The sequence below is a fragment of the Neodothiora populina genome, assembly GCF_041146345.1.
Source record: "Neodothiora populina strain CPC 39397 chromosome Unknown canker_contig_3, whole genome shotgun sequence".
Taxonomy (NCBI): Eukaryota; Fungi; Ascomycota; class Dothideomycetes; order Dothideales; family Dothioraceae; genus Neodothiora; species Neodothiora populina.
This window is the reverse complement of record NW_027191417.1, coordinates 643,887-661,182: the sequence shown is the minus strand read 5'-3', so window position 1 is coordinate 661,182 and position 17,296 is coordinate 643,887. Positions and strand designations below refer to the sequence as shown.

Sequence of the window (17,296 nt, the reverse complement as noted above, 5' to 3'; positions counted from 1 at the left end):
TCTCATTCGTCTTTGACAACATCGCTGGCGACACCACCTTCCTTTAGACACCATCGTCCTTTTGCATATTTTCATTTGTGCCAATCAAATTTCCTGACGCCCTTCCCGGAGAAGGCAACACATGTTCTATGTAAGTCCTGCCCTGAGAAAACAATCTCATCTCTCATCGGTCCACTCTTTAAATAACGAACCCACAACTCGGGGTCTCGTCCTCATGTGTTCCCTGTCTCAAGGTCCGCATCTCAGCAACATCGTTGCTGTAGAGTTTCGCCATGCCTCGCCCGACTAACATTTTACATAGTTTCTTTCCAAACTTGACCACCAACACTAAGGCGACCATCTAACCGGATTGCTAAGGCGCCGTCTCAGATTGACACTACCAACCGTAGTAAAGAAAGGAGAAGGCTTCGTCGCTGCATTGCCATGCCCGGCGCAGACGGCTCAGACGAGCCTAATCAACATTTCCATCTAATTGGACGAGGCTATGCTGCAGACAAGCAGACAGCCTGGAAAACACATATCGAGACCTTTCACCATCACCACGCTCACAACCACCACTACCACGAAAGTGTTTCCACATCAGCTTCTGACTCGGCGAACTCGTCCCCTACCACTACCGCTTCTACTGTAGACGATTCTAGCGCGACTGAAATGTCGCCCGGTTCCTCGCCTGAGTCCCCATTGGGGAAACCATTTCCTTCCTCTTATACAACACTTCGCACAAGACCAAGCACATCCGGCAATGAGAGGACTCTTCAGCCTGCCCTGATACCTGATCAGCGACCCACCACGCCCGGTAGGCGCCCGAGGAATCTTAAGAATCTAGCAGTCAACACTTCGGGATCATTGCATGCTGGCCAAGCTGCCTCTACCGGATTGCCCATGAGATCCATGTCGGAAGACAATTCAAACATGAACCTAGCATCAATGTCCTTCTCGAAACCTCCTAGCCCCCCCAAACGTCGACCTACAAACCTGGGTTTGACAATCCTAACACCGGCAAGTTCTCAGGCACTGCCGCAGAACGTGCGGATAGCGGTCCCCGCAACTCCTGCATTTTCCCGTCCGAACATGCTACGACATTTCCAATCTTCTCCATCTTTACCGCTGCATAGCTCGAGGCTATTGGAAACAGCAGACGCAATCATCGATACACGAAGTCCGCCGGCGCAGCAGCTTAGTGCTGTTGCTGACCTCAAAAGTGACGATTCCGAGCCCAACTTTGATGTTCCTCTGTCCAAGGAGGAAAAGCCAGCTGCATATCCTGATGGACCCATATGCGTCTATGGACCCCGACTCGACTTGTACTTGGAGCCCACGGCTGAGCAAGCGTCCTATTACGACGTTGTGATCAATGTCGCCAGCGAAGTCAGGAACCCCTTTGAAGCACACAAGGCCGTGGAGCCTGAACCGGAAATCCGACTGGATGGCGGCGGCGGTATCCAATATGCACCTCGTCGGTCACAAGTGACTGTTTCAAAGCCTGACGCACAGCACGATGCGCTAAGTCCTGTCATCGAGAGTTCTCCGACAACCCCCAAAGCTTCCCCTTCAACTCCGGCACTTGCTCTTGGTGATCCATGGCAAAACAGCAAGCAACTTCCTGAATACATTCACATACCTTGGGAGCATAACACAGATATCGTACCAGATACTTTGCGACTGGTAAAGGTCATTGACGAAAGAATCAAGGACAAGAAGCGTGTCTTGATACACTGTCAATGCGGTGTCAGTAGATCAGCGACGCTTGTAGTTGCTTATGTGATCTACAAAAACCCAAACATGAGTGTGCAAGAAGCATATGACACAGTGAAGCGGAAGAGCAAGTGGATAGGACCGAATATGAACCTGATCATGCAGCTCCAGGAGTTCCGCTCCGCACTATTGCGGCCAATGGCACGCCTGGCACGTTCACGCGGTCTCAGTCCAATTTCCCCGTCAATACCTCAAAACCAATGGGGGTTGCCAGGTCCGCATGCCGACGATGATGGATCTTCGCCACCGATGACTGCTCCGCTCCCTGCTCAAGACAGGACCGCCTCCACGCTCGTGGTGAGCGGCGATTTAGCGGTTGGCGCAGGGCCTTCGTCTGCCCCGTCTGGAATCAAGTGGCCGAACCACGAGGATAGCATATCCGGAAAGCTGCAGAGCCAAGATGCAGCATACGTTGACCCTGCTGGTCACATTGTCCCTGTCGTCAAGGTCATCGAAGATCCACATTCTTCTTCTCCCGTGATTGCAAAGACACCCAAGGACAGACCTAGGTCTCTGAATTTGGACAGCCATACGCGACATGATTCTGGTCGCCATATATCTCCCATGGGCTCCCCCAGATCTTTTGAGTTTGCGATGACCCCTCTGCAACCACCGAAGGAAGTTGACTCGGCTGACACCTTTGGTCTCCTGTCTCCTACGGCATCTGACTTTCCTCACTCACCTTGGGACCGGGATGCATTGCTCGGTAGTCTTGGAATGGGTCCGGCGATTCAGCATGGCCCCACGCAGCCGCATCGTGTACGCCCTCTGCAACCATCGCTGAGTCCTGACCAGCAAGCGCACGTGGATGGGCAAAGAAGTCTCCCTATAAGGCCACAGCTCCGGCCCAAGCTCAGCGCACCTAGTTTACAAGAACAACGCGAGCTTCAGGACATGCAGTCACGACTTGAGGTAGAGTTAGGTCAAAAATCCGATCATCACAACGCAGAAGCTGCCGAGGTCGAAGCAGCGCTTTCGTCGCCGCGAGCGTATGAGTTTACACAAAATCCATTCGCGCTAATCACCGACGAACCCAAAAACAACCTCTCGGTCCCCGAAGCTGGTGATCCTCGAAGTCCGCCACAAAGAGGCGTCAGCCCTATCACGAGGAGCATATTCGATGTCCTATGATATGAGGAGGTTGTCTCTTGCAACTAGTAAGGTACATGATCCTGCTTGAATTTCCTTTACCCTTCAGAAGGCGTCACGGCGAGACTCCAAGGACTCGTGAATTGGGTATACCTTTCTGTGTACTGGGCTGGGTGGGGGTTTAACTTAACATCTGGATCTCATAGAAGGTTACAGTGTGCGCAAGACTATCTGGTCTTGCGCGATGAATAGATGTGGCACGCGGAAGACTCTTGGATGCTCGGAAAGTGTACCACTAAATAGTCTTATAGTATCCCGTTATGATGTATTTGATCTCCTATGTCCTACTGCTCCAGCGAGAGATGCAACTGACTTGGTGAAAATGCTTTTACTCGCCGAAGCGCTGCTCGTTCTGCTGACGAGGTGGTATATGTGCGTTGTTCTGGAATCCGGTCGTGTTGAGTGCCAAGACCCTGTCGCTATCTCTTACAAGCGACGAATAATTACGAAGAGACAACCTGCGGATGCATCCTTCCAAACAGCCAGCTTCCGTATGCAGAATAGCCGCAAACCTCAATACTTGTAATCAGCCGCTGCACTAACCAATCGCGATGTGAATCCAGTTATCTCAAGCGCTCCAACCTTCGTGGGAGAGGGGTTGCAGCACTCAGCCCGGTCTGTCTTACAGTAATCAATGACTTGCCCTGAGTCGACTGCTCGCACGCTCCTGATCAAATTGCTAGACATGTACAGTATTCTCATTCATGTACGCCGTCTCGCTTGATCTGTAAATTGTATAAGAAACATTGTAACCCAGTTGTTCTCAAATAAAAGACTTGTAGGTCTGTACATATCATAAACGGGCTGCGACGGCCCAGAAGTGATGGCCCGACGACAACAGCAACAGCAGCAGCAGCAGCAGCAGCAGCAGGAGGAGGATTCAGATACAGACTGGGATTCGATCTACGACGAGCATGAAGGGTCTTTGAATGGCGAGGCGGACGCCCCTCGTCAGCCTGATGATCCCAAAGACAGAAAAGAAAGGGAGGCAAAAATGGAAAGGCAAGGTGCAACGAATAACGACTCTCGAGCACGGCAGCATCAAGCACCTCCGCCACCAATGCCAGCTTCACAATCAGGCTCGTCTTGGGTGCATGAGTCGACTCCGTTGCTTGACGCTGGTCCACCACCACCCGCATATGCCGACGTGGCTGCGAGCAGAGCCTCGAGTGGAAATGTCTTCTCGAACCAGCAAGCACCTTACAGCATGAGTGGAGGAGCAGATAGAGCAGGAGGCGACGTGGAGCATGGACATATGGGCAAGCAAAAGAGGAAGCGGTCCCGGTCCAGGCGGACATTAAAGTTGGCCATCCTGATCCTAACTATCGTTCTGATAACTGTCACTGTCAACATGACCGTCAAAGACAGCCATTACAAGCCAGGCAAGCACGGAGACGGCGGCAATGGCACTACTCCTGTACCAGATTTACCAAATAACGGTACCTGGTGGACCTCGCCGCATTATTGGGAGTGCGGTTTCCAGACCTACGATGGTCTCCGTCCTCACTTTGAATTCGATAACATCGACAGCTTCTCCTTGCTTGAGCTCATGGAGGACTATCATGATACGTTCCGAGACATCGATGGTCTTTTGAAGATTACCCCTGCACCCGAAAGCCAGAAGGTCCAGATGGCGGTAGATGTCCTATTCACAACAAGTAAGGATTCCCATTTGAAAGACATCAAAGTGAGAGCGACAAGAAATGGTATATCATTCGAGACGCCCACGTTGATGAAGTCAAGCTGGAGCCGAAAGCCTTGCCTTTCAGTGGAGATAACCTTGGCTATCCACGAAGGAGTCAAACTTCAGGACCTGGAGGTCGCAACTGAGCACTTGAACCTGCAGGTAGACGCTGGTCTTTTCAGCAAGAAGGGAGGACTGCAAATACACAACAGCACAGAATTCACTACTATTGCTGGTGATGTTTCGATCGCGTACTGGGCCAGCCGTAACACAGTCATAGATGTTATATCGGGATCAGTGACGGGGACGTACGCTTTACAGGACGTCCTCTCTGTCACCACACGGTCCGGCGACATTGACATTGATGTCGAACCCGAGGAAGCTGACCCTAGATTACCTGCACCGGCAGAATTCTTAGCGTCAACCATCTCCGGCACGGTAAATGTGCGCTTCCCAACCTCAGGCGATGCATACGATATCCCCGAGCGTGACTACCACACGCGAGCAAGTACAAAATCGGGCAGCCTGTCAGGAAGCTACATCCTAGGCCAGTCCTCCATATTCGAGACCGTCTCCGGCACCATCAACGTAGACATCTTGCCCTACGCACCAGACACCTCCTCTTTCAGTGGCTTGCGCACAGAGACCAAATCCGGCACCACAACGGTCAACATGCTCTCTCCGCTCCGCCACAGCGGACTCCCCATGACACGACTGAACAGCGTACACAAATCCATATCCTCGAGTCTCAACCTCGTCTACCCAGAACAGTGGGAAGGTACAATCGACGGCAATTCTATCTCAGGCAGTCTGAGCGTCGTGGGCAAGGACATTCGCGTCATTAGCGATACTCGACGACCCGGCAGCCACAGAATCGTTGCACAAAAGGGGAATGGTGGGAGCAAAGCGAATCTTCAGACTGTGTCGGGCTCTGTCAAGATGCGTGTTGGGGAGACCTTTTAGCTTGTTCCTTTTTTCTTATCTCGATCTTTGTTGTACTCTGCTATTATGTCGTACGGGTAGCGCTGGTTGTCGCGTCGTGTTTCTTCTTGTCGGTGTAACAGGGGTGCTGGTTCTTGTCTTTTACCTTCTCTCGAGTGGGGTATTCGTTCTTTTCCTTTCTCCTCTCCTCTCCTCCTCTTTGCTTCTCCTCCATTAGCACTCATTATAGCTTGTGGCTCTCTGTCCATTGGCTGCACACAGCCCAGAGACCAAGAGAAGACACACACATGAAAAGCCTCCTTTTTCTCCAAGGAGAATAGAGGGGGTACATTCGTTCATTCATACATTTGATATTCTCGCTATAATGACTGAAAAAGGGGAAAGTGAATGTTTTCCATATCATTTCACTTCGTGCGTGCAAAGAGAACTATAAAGGGACAAAACATGCCGAGGTATTCACAGTAAGTTCGAACGCTTCCACTGATACATCTCAACGTGCTTGTCATTTCCTAGCTTCAAGAAAGAATCATTGACTAAGAAAAAGTAATCGTCTAGCGGGAAACAGGGGGTATAAACGGCGTATGTTCTTAATCCAACGAGCGAAGAAGAAAACAAAACGAAAAGAAAGAAACTCAAACAGGTAAATGGCTGATATGCTTGCTTGCTTGCATGCTTTGCTAACGAGAGAAAGAAAGATTCGAAAAAAATCAACATGGATCCTCTATCGCTCACTCTGTCATATTTTGATGCGAGAGGATCGCTAAAAGCATCCATATGTGCATATTCTGAAAAGAAACAACAAAGACAACAAAACGCCGAGTTGCTGGCTTATGCTGTCGCTGATGCTTTGATGCGCTGCGCCGTTCTCCCCTTTGCTACCGTATTTACGATTTCAAAGAAAGGAGCAGAAACAAGAAGAGAAAAACACTATTCTTACGGTGAACCCGTTGTCGTCTTGTCTGGAGCAAAAGAAGTCTATCTGGTCCTGTGATCCGGAGATAGGGCAGAGAAAGTGCTGGATGATGGAGAAACTGTCTTTACGTGGTCGCCACGCCGGGAGCGAAAGGAACTGAGAGCAGAAAGAGGAATTCGTCAGGGGAATCGTTCATCAGGCGTATCCGAGCTCTCCTAGCAGTTTCTTCATGTCTGAAAGGGAAAAGGCTTTCGTCTTGAGCGAGCGGACTTGGCTTCCCTTTTTCAGACGGGCGAGGCCGACGTCGACCTTGCTGCCTTGGTCGGACGGTAGTACAAAGACGTATCGTTTGCCCTCTGTGTCTCGGTTCGTCACGCGGAGGACTTGGTAGGGCTTCATCTCGCCTGCCTCGATGAGCTGGATCCCCCAGGCTTTGACGTCCCACTCTCGTTGCGGGACGTCGCGGACGTCGTCGTCGATGAACAGTCCTTCGGTTGTCAGACGCAGGATCAGGCCGTCGCTGACACCGTTGTCGTTGCAGACTAGTTGGCTGGTGGGTTTTGATGTCAGACTGTTGTAGAGATACACGCCTTTGATGACCACTTTGTCTGGATCGGAGGTCTTGTAAGGCGCGCGAGAGCGATACAGAGGGGGTGGACTGGTACGCGCTGTGGACACGGAAGGGGCGTATGAAGATTCTGTGTAGGACGAGACAGACGAGGCAAGTGTGCTCGGCCGACCTCTGGACTTCTCTTGACTGGTTCTTGTGCTTGCATAACTCTGCGCTGTGGGTCGTACGTATGTCTGTCTCGGCGAAGTGAACGACGACGCCGTGTCAGAAGCTTCGGTGGCAGCAGCTTTTGCTTTCGCTTCTGCGGCGAGTTTCTCCCTTGCCGCCTTTTCCAGCTCCTGTTTGCGCTTCTCGATCCTTTCCCGTGTCTCTTGCTCGCGCTTGTCTTTCTCACGTTGCTGTCGTTCCTGTTCGAGCTTCTCTTGAGCCAGCCTTTCTCGCGCCTCGCGCTCCCTGGTCTCTTTTTCACGCTGTCTTTGCTGTTCCCATCTTATCTTTTCTGCTGCAGCCTTTGCCAGCCTCTCTGCTTCCTCCTTTCTTTTCTGGTTCTCTTCTCGCAACTTCCGTAGTTCTTCGGCGCGTTTCTTAGCCTCCTCTCGCTTGCGTGTCTCCTCTCGGGCCTTCTCCCAGGCGGCCGAGGTTGCTTTGGCATCTGGCTTAGGAGATTGCGGCTCAGGAGGAGGAGGCGGGGGCGGCGCCGGTTGTGGAGGAGGAGGCTGTGGTGCTGCTTGTTGTGGTGGAGGTTGTGGCGGAGGAGGTTGAGGCGTCGCCTGTGGTGGAGGCGGCTGTGGAGGAGGAGGGCCTTGTTGAGGGGCCGGACGCTGTCGTGGCGGAGGAGGTGGAGACGAAAACGGAGGCGCATCCCACCCCGGTGTCTCTCGATAGAATGGGTCGGGCTCGGCGTCACGAGGAGGTTGTGGAGGTGGAGGTGGTGGGGGCGCCCAATGGGATTGTGGACGTGGAGGAGGCACTCCAGGTCCGGGTCCTGTCGACGGAGGCGGTCTATATGACGAGTCTTGATAATCGTGTGATGATGGATCTGGAGTGCCACGACTGCTCCCATTGCTCGGTGGAGGCTCTTTCCTACTGCCGCTCGAGTTCTCGCCTTGGGTCTTGCCAAAGGCCCAGGCTGCCACAGCGACACCTATCACGAGTAAGGCAACACCGGCACCCCCACTGGCTGCAATCGCTGTTAACCATTGCTTCACTGCTGGTATGATGGCGATCCATATGCCGATGGCGAGCAGGGTACAAGCGACGCCGGCCAGGAACGAGTTCTGCTGGACGGCAAGCGAGGGCAGATATAGGAAGCCCGACCCCGCGCTATGTGGGGGAATGATGAAGATATCATAATTGCCATCAGGAAGGCCTGATCTAGCAGTCTTGGGATTCGCACCATGCGGCGGCGGCGGTGGAGGTGGAGGGCCCTGGTCGTCCATGGCAGACGCTCAAGAGGCCGTCGAACCCTCTCGCTCCAGCCGTACCTTTTGCAAAAGATGGCGATTGAAAGACAGAGAGACAATACCGGGTAGAGGATGTTTCTCGCGTCAGCTTGTCATATAGACAAGACAGGGTAAATGTAGGCCGGTATCGTGTTCTATCGCCGTTGTCGTTTCACGGTGATAACAACGCTCAAAAAAAAGTCTCAGTACTGGGACGAGTGCTCAAGGTATAACGGAAGTTTATAAGGCAATAGACAGGACAGCGTGGCCTCGTCTGCAGTCTGCACGTTGTGGGAGCGCGTCGGACCGCTGGAACTACTGTGCTAGTGATATGTACAAGGACAAATGCCCAATTGCTGGAAGCGAGGTGCTTGTATAGCAATCCTGTGATCGCCGTTTGTGCAGTACAGCGACAGGGCGTAGCGTAGACTAGCCACACTAGTACTTGTCCACTGCACTGACGAGAGAAATAGCGGTTGGACGGTGCGCCTCTATCAGAAAGAAAGGTGGAACATGATCGTGGTGGAAAGGAAAGAAACACTTTACCTTATACTGATCACGGTCCCGACTTGAGTCAGCCTCTTGGACGATTTATAGTGATATCCGTCTATTTGTGTGGCCCACAAGAAGTGATTGACGCATCAGCGCACCGATATTAGGACGCACAGATGAGAGACGTGCCCGCCATGGTCCAATGTTTTACTGTAGCTGCAGACTGCACAAATGCATCACCTAAGCCTTAGTCCAATCAACCAATGGTTCCAAGCCAGGCTGTGCTTTAGTAGATTGCCTTGGTAGCCCTCGATTTGCCCTCTATTGCAAAACACATCAAGAAAATAAATGTCGAGCTCATCTGGTGCCCTGGCAACAGCCGCTGGAGTGACGTCAGATGAGGAGCTTCACCGCTCCGTGGCCATTGGAAGTGAGGTGTTTATGGGCTTATCGCTCCTTATCTCCATACCATCGCAATGCTTGTAGGCAGCTCATTCTACTTGTATCGATAAGGCCATCTTAGCAGACCTCCGCTGTTCCACGGCCAAAGGTCAAACTTGTATCCCCCAACCAGGTTTTCCATGCCTTCTCCGCCCTGCTTCGTCTGAGCTCGGAAGCACGTGCTGGTGAACAGACGCACATAGTACCCATAAAGCAGAGACATGCAGGAACTGAGTCGTAATGATGTGCGCTTAGCCTCAGGCGTTGCTTGACCTTGGGAACTGCTAGATCAAGGCATTCCGCTGGCATGGAACTTATCGTCCGAACACCAAGTAGAACCGATACAATTGTAGGAGATAGCTCATACTCTGGCATGGAAGACTGTCTGGAAGAGGACGCGTCGGCTTCTACCACATACCTGGCGGCTACCGAAGCCCGGCGAGAATTGGCGCGTAGCGAGTCGCATACCGACAACATGGTTACCCTGTCCCCGCATCAGCATAGAGTGAACCGACGCACCATCGCTAAGCTCGACTACATATTACTACCCTTTCTCTCTCTATTATTCCTGCTGAATCACCTCGACAAATCTAATGTGGGAAACGCAGAGGCTGCTCATTTCACGCAAGACCTGGGCCTTCCTCCCACCGCCCTGAATAGATCTGTCGCTTGTTTCTGGGCTGTCTTTGTTGCTGTTCAGCCTTTAGGCGCCGCTCTCGGTCGCAGATATGGCATGGCCCGTTGGGTACCGGCCTGTATGGCGCTCTGGGGTGTCTGCACTGCACTTCACGTAGCCGTGCGTCACGAATGGCAACTGATCACTCTGCGCGTGCTTGTCGCTATCTTGGAAGCTGGCTTCTACCCGACCACTGTCAGCTACCTCAGCCTGTTCTATACACGGTACGAGTTTGCCAAACGACTCGGCATTTTCTATGGACAGTCCGCCCTTGCTGGAGCTATGGGAGGCTTGCTGTCTTGGGCTGTATTCAAGAGCTTTCCCGGTGACGCGAGCGGATCGTATCCTACTCCTGAGCTTGCAACCACCGCACATCGGCGGTGGAAGAGCTGGGAAGTTTTGTTCATGATCGAAGGCACTTTGACCATTGTGGTGGCATTGATAGGCTTTGTCTGGTTGCCACATAGCGCAGGCACTGCCTGGTTCTTCACCGAGGAGGAGGCCGACTGGGCCGAGGCGCGTATAGCTCATGACCGTAACGCTTCTACTCTTTGGCATCCACATACTAAGGACGGGAATGAAGGCGACATTGATCAATCTACCATAATTTCAGACGCGGATGATGAGGACGACCGACTCCTGTCCGACATCGCCTCTGTGCATTCACTGCGTTCGAAGTCAGCTGCCAGCGTTGCCTCTGTCAAGTCGTTGACTGCAGATGCTGGCTTGTCACGACTCGATGTCTTCTCGGCGATATTAGACTGGAAAATCTGGTTTCTGCTTGTCTGCAATATTCTCTCCGCGATACCGACCACAGCCTTCGCTGTTTTCTTACCTCTGGTCATCAAAGGATTGACCGCCGGTGACGAAGCCATGGCGCCTGCGAGAGCGAATCTATTCGCGATACCCCCTTTCTCGGCGGTGCCATAACACTGTGGTCCTTTACATATTACAGCGATCGCTCCCAGAAACGGTTTATACCAACACTGTATGGCTTGGCTATCCTGTTGGCGGGCTTGACCGCCACAATCATGCTCCCTTCGACCGCTTATGCTGCAAGATACATAGCTTTGATTGTCCTTCTATCCGGCACTTTCATCGCATCACCGCTGACAGTAGCCTGGCTCACTAACAACATACCCGAGCCAGGTAAGCGTGCTGTAGTACTCGGAATCAATGGCTGGGGAAACCTTGCTGGCGTCTTCTCAGCCATGTTGTTCTCGCCTTCTTACGAAAAGGAAGGCTATGTCACACCTTTCTATATCACCACTTTCTGCGTTTTGTTCGCTTTCGTAGGCTTCATGGCCTTCAGAACTTTGATGGTGATTGAAAACAGCCGCAGAGAGCGCATTGTTATTTCTTGGAGCGATGCAGAGGTAGAAAGAGAGGCCCGACGTGGAGACATGCCTCTACCTCGAAAGTCTAACACGCTATTGATGCGAATCAAGGCTTCGAATACCATGGCGCTATTTCTTGCTTGGGCCAACATGGATGGCAACAGACACGGCGACCAGAAGATTACTTTCAGATACGGTCTATGAGACTCTACAGATCAGTGCCAACTATAGCCCATAACTTGTCACCGTCCTCATATGTCCCCACGTTCCGAGCACACGAAATGCTCAATAGTCGCCGGGAGCATGAGCCCGACTAGAAGCGAAATTCCACATCTGAGCTTCGACCAATTCGTCCGTGCGCACATCGCAGCGGGAACCTCAACTTTTGGACGAGTCGCCACGGATTACAATTAGAGCTTGCCATTGCCAAACATATCTTGTGCATTCATCGCATTCTGATTTTCTGCTTCAGTGTTGACCGAAATAGGCGCTATACGCGTTACTGTTTCCATGCGGGCCAATCTCCGATCTCGAGTTCTGCCGCTTGCAGGATTGTATGCTCATGTGCGGCCATCGCCTATCGTCTTGGATCAGACTATTGCACGTGTTCAGAGGATACCCAGAAATGGATTGCAGACATGTTCAGCAAGAAGTGTAGTCACCCGCCCTTGCATGAGAAGAAACACCTTTGCTCAGCGACGGACATTTGCCAGTGCCACTGATGCTCGCGAACATCTAACAGACCACAACAAGGCTGTTGAAGACATTGCGGCGCAAGTCAGGTCATTCCATGCTCAGAAACAAAGCTTTCGCATTAACCATGGCTCCACAAACAGCACTCGACAGACTTCAAAAGGCGCTCACATCCTTGACGTCAGTGCATTGAACCGAGTACTCAAAGTAGATCCTGAAACCAAAACCGCACTTGTAGAACCGAACGTTCCTATGGACCGACTAGTAGAGGCCACTCTGCCATATGGACTCGTGCCGCCAGTGATCATGGAGTTTCCCGGTATCACTGCTGGCGGTGGATATGCTGGCACTGCAGGTGAAAGCAGCAGCTTCAAACATGGTTTCTTCAACCATACCATTGATTCAGTAGAAATGGTCTTGGCTACGGGAGATGTAGTGAACTGCTCCGCAACTGAAAAACCAGATCTCTTCTGGGGTGCTGCTGGCGCAGTGGGAAGCCTGGGCGTGACAACTCTCGTTCGTATACGCCTGCATGAAGCGAAGAAATTTGTTGAGACAACATATCACCCGGTATCTAGCATGAAAGAAGCTGTCGAACGGCTCAGCTCCGAAACCAAGGACATGTCAAACGATTACGTAGACGGCATAATGTTCTCGCAAACTCAAGGTGCAGTCGTCACCGGTCGCATGACCGACACACCTCCGGAAGCAATGCCAATCCAAACGTTCAGCTCAGCATGGGATCCGTGGTACTACCAACATGTTCAGAAGAAGATCTCCTCCGGCTCTGCCCACACGGAGGCTATTCCGCTGGCCGAGTACTTTTTCCGCTACGATCGTGGCGGCTTCTGGGTGGGCGACATGGCATTCAAGTACTTCTCGTTTCCGCAAAATAAGTACACCCGCTGGTGGCTGGACGACTTCCTACACACCCGTATGATGTACACAGCCCTCCACGCCTCGGGACAGTCCAAACGCTGCATTATTCAAGACCTCGCTCTACCATTCTCGACCGCCGAGAAATTCGTCGACTACACCGGCTCCGAACTCGGTATCTGGCCTCTGTGGCTCTGCCCACTCAAGCGCAGCCCTCAGCCCACAATGCACCCATATACAAAGGAAGACAACGACATGATGCTCAACATTGGCGTCTGGGGCTTCGGACCCGACAACCGCGCCGAATTCGTTGCCGCAGAACGCGGTCTCGAGGCCAAACTCCGCGAGCTCGGCGGCATGAAGTGGCTGTACGCACAGACATACTACGACGCAGACGAGTTCTGGAGCATGTTCGACCGCAAGTGGTATGATGGACTCCGAGAAAAATACGGTGCCACAACGTTGCCTACTGCGTACGAAAAAGTCAAGGTCAAGCCTGATGCCGAGGATAGGGAATTGACTCTTGCGGAGAAGTGGCCGTGGGCTGGATTCAAGGGGATCAGCAAGGCTATCCAGAGCAAGACGTATCTGGCGGCCAGAGATGCCGCATGGAGATCGCAGTACAAGGGCTGATGGAGAGAAACGTGTGGTGATGTGACATCGATCACATGGTTACGATAGATCAAATGGCATCTAGCTTTGATAAAGAAATATGGGAAAAGGTAGTGCTCTATATGAAAAGAATCGAAAGAGGTACAGACTATTGTCCACATGGCCTTTCTCCTCAAGACAGAGACGCCCACCGCCCTGAAACATCATCAATACCAACCACAACACATCAAACCATCCATCAAGGACTCTGCCCTGTCGACCCCCCATACTTCTCCCTTGACCCAGACCCACTCCCATCCTCGGAAGTAGTAGCCGTCATCTGCTGATGATGCGCCAAATGCTGATGCCACTCAGACTGATCGTACATGAACGGCGTCTCGCCGTCCTTGCCGTACCAGAGCGGTTCCTTACGGGCGATGCGCACGACGTCCGTCCAGGGGAATTTGGCATTCGAGGCGTGCGAGAAGAGCACGTCGACTTCTTCTAGGGACCGGTAGCCGGTTTCGGGCTTTTGGCAATGGTCAGTCTGACTGGAGTTTTATAGATAGGGGAAAGGGGAAAGAGAGAGAGGGGGTAGCTTTACGTAGAAGAAGTAAATCGCAGGGATGAAGACTGCGTTGAAGACGGCGTAGATGATGTAGGTCCTGTAGCCGATGTTGTGGAATGCGACAGGTGTGATCAATCTATGCCGGGCCGTCAGTTCTTGTGCCTCCTGGCGCAGAAGTGTCCTTGAAAAAGGTGGCAAGGACAATAGTACTCACACAACAACAAAATTCGCGAGCCAATTACCGGCTGTTGATATTGCTGTACCCGGCCCTCTGATCGCCAACGGCAACAGCTCGACACTCCACAACCAACTCATTCCTTGCCAACCTACGGCAAAGAAAGCGGTATAAATGAAGATGAACACTACCATGACGATGTGAGTAGCAGATGTGTCGATGTAGTCCATGACGGCCAGCACGATGAGACAGACGCACATCCCCGCTGACCCAAACATGGAAAGTGAGCGGCGGCCCCAAAACCTGTCGATACCGATCACGGTGATGAACGAAGCAAGAAACAGTACTGTCGATCCGCAGCCAGCAAAGAGTCGTGAAAGCCATGGGGTGTAGTTTGCTCGAGTCACGAACATGAGAGCGAGATATTGGACGAAAAGATTGACTCCGGTGAACTGCTGCATGATCTGGAGGCAGAAGGCAAGGATAGTCCGATGTAGATACCGATACTCGCCTCCACTGAAAGCTGTCGAGAAGCCGCCTCCGCGAGCCATGTCGAGAATGGCATCCTTGATCTGTAGAAAGTCCTGCCGTATATGTTCGTCCTCGGGATCCATATCAGACAGCGCAGAAAGCACGTCGAGTGCTCCTTGTTCCCTGCCAGTCATGATAAGCCACCTGGGGCTTTCCGGGAGAGGTATCAGAAGACACAAGGCAAGGAGAGCAGGCACAATTTGAAAGGCAGTGGCCACTCTCCACGATGCTGAGCTAGGCGCTACCCAAGCAAATGCGAAGTCGACCCAGTAAGCCAATGCAACACCTGCAGCAATACAAGCCCCAGACGATACCATCAACATGGTTCCACGACGGTGAGCTTTTGTGCATTCTGCTTGCCAGGCAGGTACTGCACAAGTGTTGAAGCCGTTGCCAAACCCAGCGATGAATCTCCCTGCGATCAATTGACCAAAGCTGTACGAGGATGCCTGGACAACTTTCCCGATAGCCATGACTACCAGACCAAGCATGATGGTCTGCTTGCGTCCCAGAAACTGGCCCAGGAAGATTGTCATGATTGCACTAACGAAACACCCAATGTTCCACGTAGCAACCGTGATGCCCTGTATCGTTGCGATGTGTCCATCGCTTGGGTTCCCGGCTGTATCAATCTGCTGGAAGCGGTTTCGAAATGTCGAAACAGTCAATAAGCCGCCGATGTCTGACTGACCGTAGCCAAAAGCACTTGCACGAAGTCAGCCCGAATTCATAACACCGAAGATGAATTGCATACACAAATGCCAGACCTGCTGTTACCGCTATTGTTGCTCTCAAGCTTGAGCCGCGTAAGCCCCAGTAAGGCGACATGTCAATTGCTTATCGAAAGGCAATATCTAACAGACTTCTGCAAGAGTTGAGGTCCACGCGATGGAGCAAGCCATCTCGTTTTGAACAATTCTTCACTGCTGCCACGAGCGTCATTAGTCTTTCGCGACACGCGGATCCCCAGACGGCAGAGTACAAGTACAGTATCGTGTACCGAATACGCAGAAGTTCGACACGATCTCAGAAAAAGATGACGATCTTGATTCGCATCGATCTTAAGATATGCAGGGGTACTGTCACTCCCGTCTCTTAGAACTCCGATTTAGCTTTCGACATGTGGAGCGAAGACTGTCATCACGAGCTGGAAGGGTATGTAATCAACATATCGTGCTCGAATCGTGCAACTCCCATCTCAACAGACACCGGACTTATTTAGGCTTCTGTAGCCAAGCTCTTATATCTAAACGTCTCTACCTACATTTCGCATTATGTTGGAAGACAGCAATCTTGATAATCTCATTGACTGAATTTCGCGTGCTGCGGTACTACTGTAGATAAAGACGGCTCGAGGAATGTCATTTTGAGCTAGCACGATTGACATCGATCTGATCTGATCTGATCTGTGCGCAGACGCGGCTCGAATTGCACGATCCTAGTGCAGTCTTATCTCTTATCGCATTGGTGGGTATCAACGACCGTTCAACTCACCCTCCCTACGAGCAGCACACTTGGTATAGCATCGAAATTGTTGTGCTTCTGTCGAATCGTGGAACGATGACACCAAGGATTCACTTAATGCTATGTACTCATATGCTTCGATGACTGGACTGATTCTGTCAACCTCTCTTCCAAGTTTGGAGAGTGAACGCCTTCTTCGAGCTCCGCTGACCGACTTTTATCTTTGCTTCATCCCTTGCTTTGTTGATTCGACCACTCATATCACATATAGGAGCGAAGTCCGATGAAAAATGGGTGTTCTTGATGAACTCACAGTATGTCTTAGTCAAACTGACCTATTATGATACCATGTTGTTTGCTTCTGCCTCAGAAACAAATTGGCCAAGCACAGTACACACCATCATGCTTGGTCAACGCAACTATTTCAGCCTTCAGCATGCTCAAAGGAGGCGCGTTATACTCGGTGAACGAATCGTGATCTTATGCCATGTTCCACTCGTAGCTCTTTACAGCTTACATCCATGGACTTGCATGGATTAGACCGCTAATAACTAATCCCTTGCCTTCTTTGAGCATGAATTTGCAAATACAATACTATGCGGTCTGATATGCTCCTGGGATCTCGACCATGGGGATTGCGACGGTAACCTAGAAGACCGAAAGACAGCTTTGCTCGGCGATGTATATATGACAGTGGCATGCCAGAGCACAACGTCACTTTGCAGCTCCGCAGCATTCAAGAGTCTAAGTACAGAGCAATTGTATCATGGAATCACAGTATTGGGACCTGGTAGATTCGCCCTATATACATGACCCATCCTCATGTGGTGGGGCGTTTGCACAAAAAGGTTCAGAAGGTTGTGGCGCAATTGATCATGTATGGACGAGAGGAATCCGTGTCCCCAATGAATGTTCCACTTCAGACCAAATATCACGACTTCTATGCGCCCCTGATGATACTCTTGGGCCGAGGACTGCCTCGGCTGACTTTGCTTT

The 17,296-nt window shown here is 51.6% G+C and overlaps 7 protein-coding genes across 7 annotated transcripts; 5 read left to right on the top strand and 2 right to left on the bottom strand.

Annotated features, from left to right (window-relative positions):
- Window positions 1-423: 423 nt before the first annotated feature.
- On the top strand, window positions 424-2,886 carry AAFC00_004628 (uncharacterized protein; the record flags this gene model as incomplete). The annotated part of the gene is made up of 1 exon (XM_069344301.1): window positions 424-2,886. One exon carries the CDS (start codon window positions 424-426, stop codon window positions 2,884-2,886), a length of 2,463 nt encoding a protein of 820 aa, XP_069196719.1.
- Window positions 2,887-3,727: 841 nt separating this feature from the next.
- AAFC00_004627 (uncharacterized protein) lies at window positions 3,728-5,551 on the top strand (the record flags this gene model as incomplete). Its single annotated transcript, XM_069344300.1, has 1 exon — window positions 3,728-5,551. One exon carries the CDS (start codon window positions 3,728-3,730, stop codon window positions 5,549-5,551), a length of 1,824 nt encoding a protein of 607 aa, XP_069196718.1.
- Window positions 5,552-6,638: 1,087 nt separating this feature from the next.
- Window positions 6,639-8,453, bottom strand: AAFC00_004626 (uncharacterized protein; the record flags this gene model as incomplete). The annotated part of the gene is made up of 1 exon (XM_069344299.1): window positions 6,639-8,453. The coding sequence occupies one exon, from the start codon at window positions 8,451-8,453 to the stop codon at window positions 6,639-6,641; it is 1,815 nt and encodes a 604-aa protein (XP_069196717.1).
- A 1,411-nt stretch (window positions 8,454-9,864) lies between these two features.
- Window positions 9,865-10,995, top strand: AAFC00_004625 (uncharacterized protein; the record flags this gene model as incomplete). The annotated part of the gene is made up of 1 exon (XM_069344298.1): window positions 9,865-10,995. One exon carries the CDS (start codon window positions 9,865-9,867, stop codon window positions 10,993-10,995), a length of 1,131 nt encoding a protein of 376 aa, XP_069196716.1.
- Window positions 10,996-11,096: 101 nt separating this feature from the next.
- On the top strand, window positions 11,097-11,606 carry AAFC00_004624 (uncharacterized protein; the record flags this gene model as incomplete). Its single annotated transcript, XM_069344297.1, has 1 exon — window positions 11,097-11,606. One exon carries the CDS (start codon window positions 11,097-11,099, stop codon window positions 11,604-11,606), a length of 510 nt encoding a protein of 169 aa, XP_069196715.1.
- A 741-nt stretch (window positions 11,607-12,347) lies between these two features.
- On the top strand, window positions 12,348-13,604 carry AAFC00_004623 (uncharacterized protein; the record flags this gene model as incomplete). The annotated part of the gene is made up of 1 exon (XM_069344296.1): window positions 12,348-13,604. One exon carries the CDS (start codon window positions 12,348-12,350, stop codon window positions 13,602-13,604), a length of 1,257 nt encoding a protein of 418 aa, XP_069196714.1.
- A 217-nt stretch (window positions 13,605-13,821) lies between these two features.
- Window positions 13,822-15,664, bottom strand: AAFC00_004622 (uncharacterized protein; the record flags this gene model as incomplete). The annotated part of the gene is made up of 4 exons (XM_069344295.1): window positions 13,822-14,091; window positions 14,167-14,266; window positions 14,345-15,541; window positions 15,591-15,664. The coding sequence occupies 4 exons, from the start codon at window positions 15,662-15,664 to the stop codon at window positions 13,822-13,824; spliced, it is 1,641 nt and encodes a 546-aa protein (XP_069196713.1).
- Window positions 15,665-17,296: the final 1,632 nt, after the last annotated feature.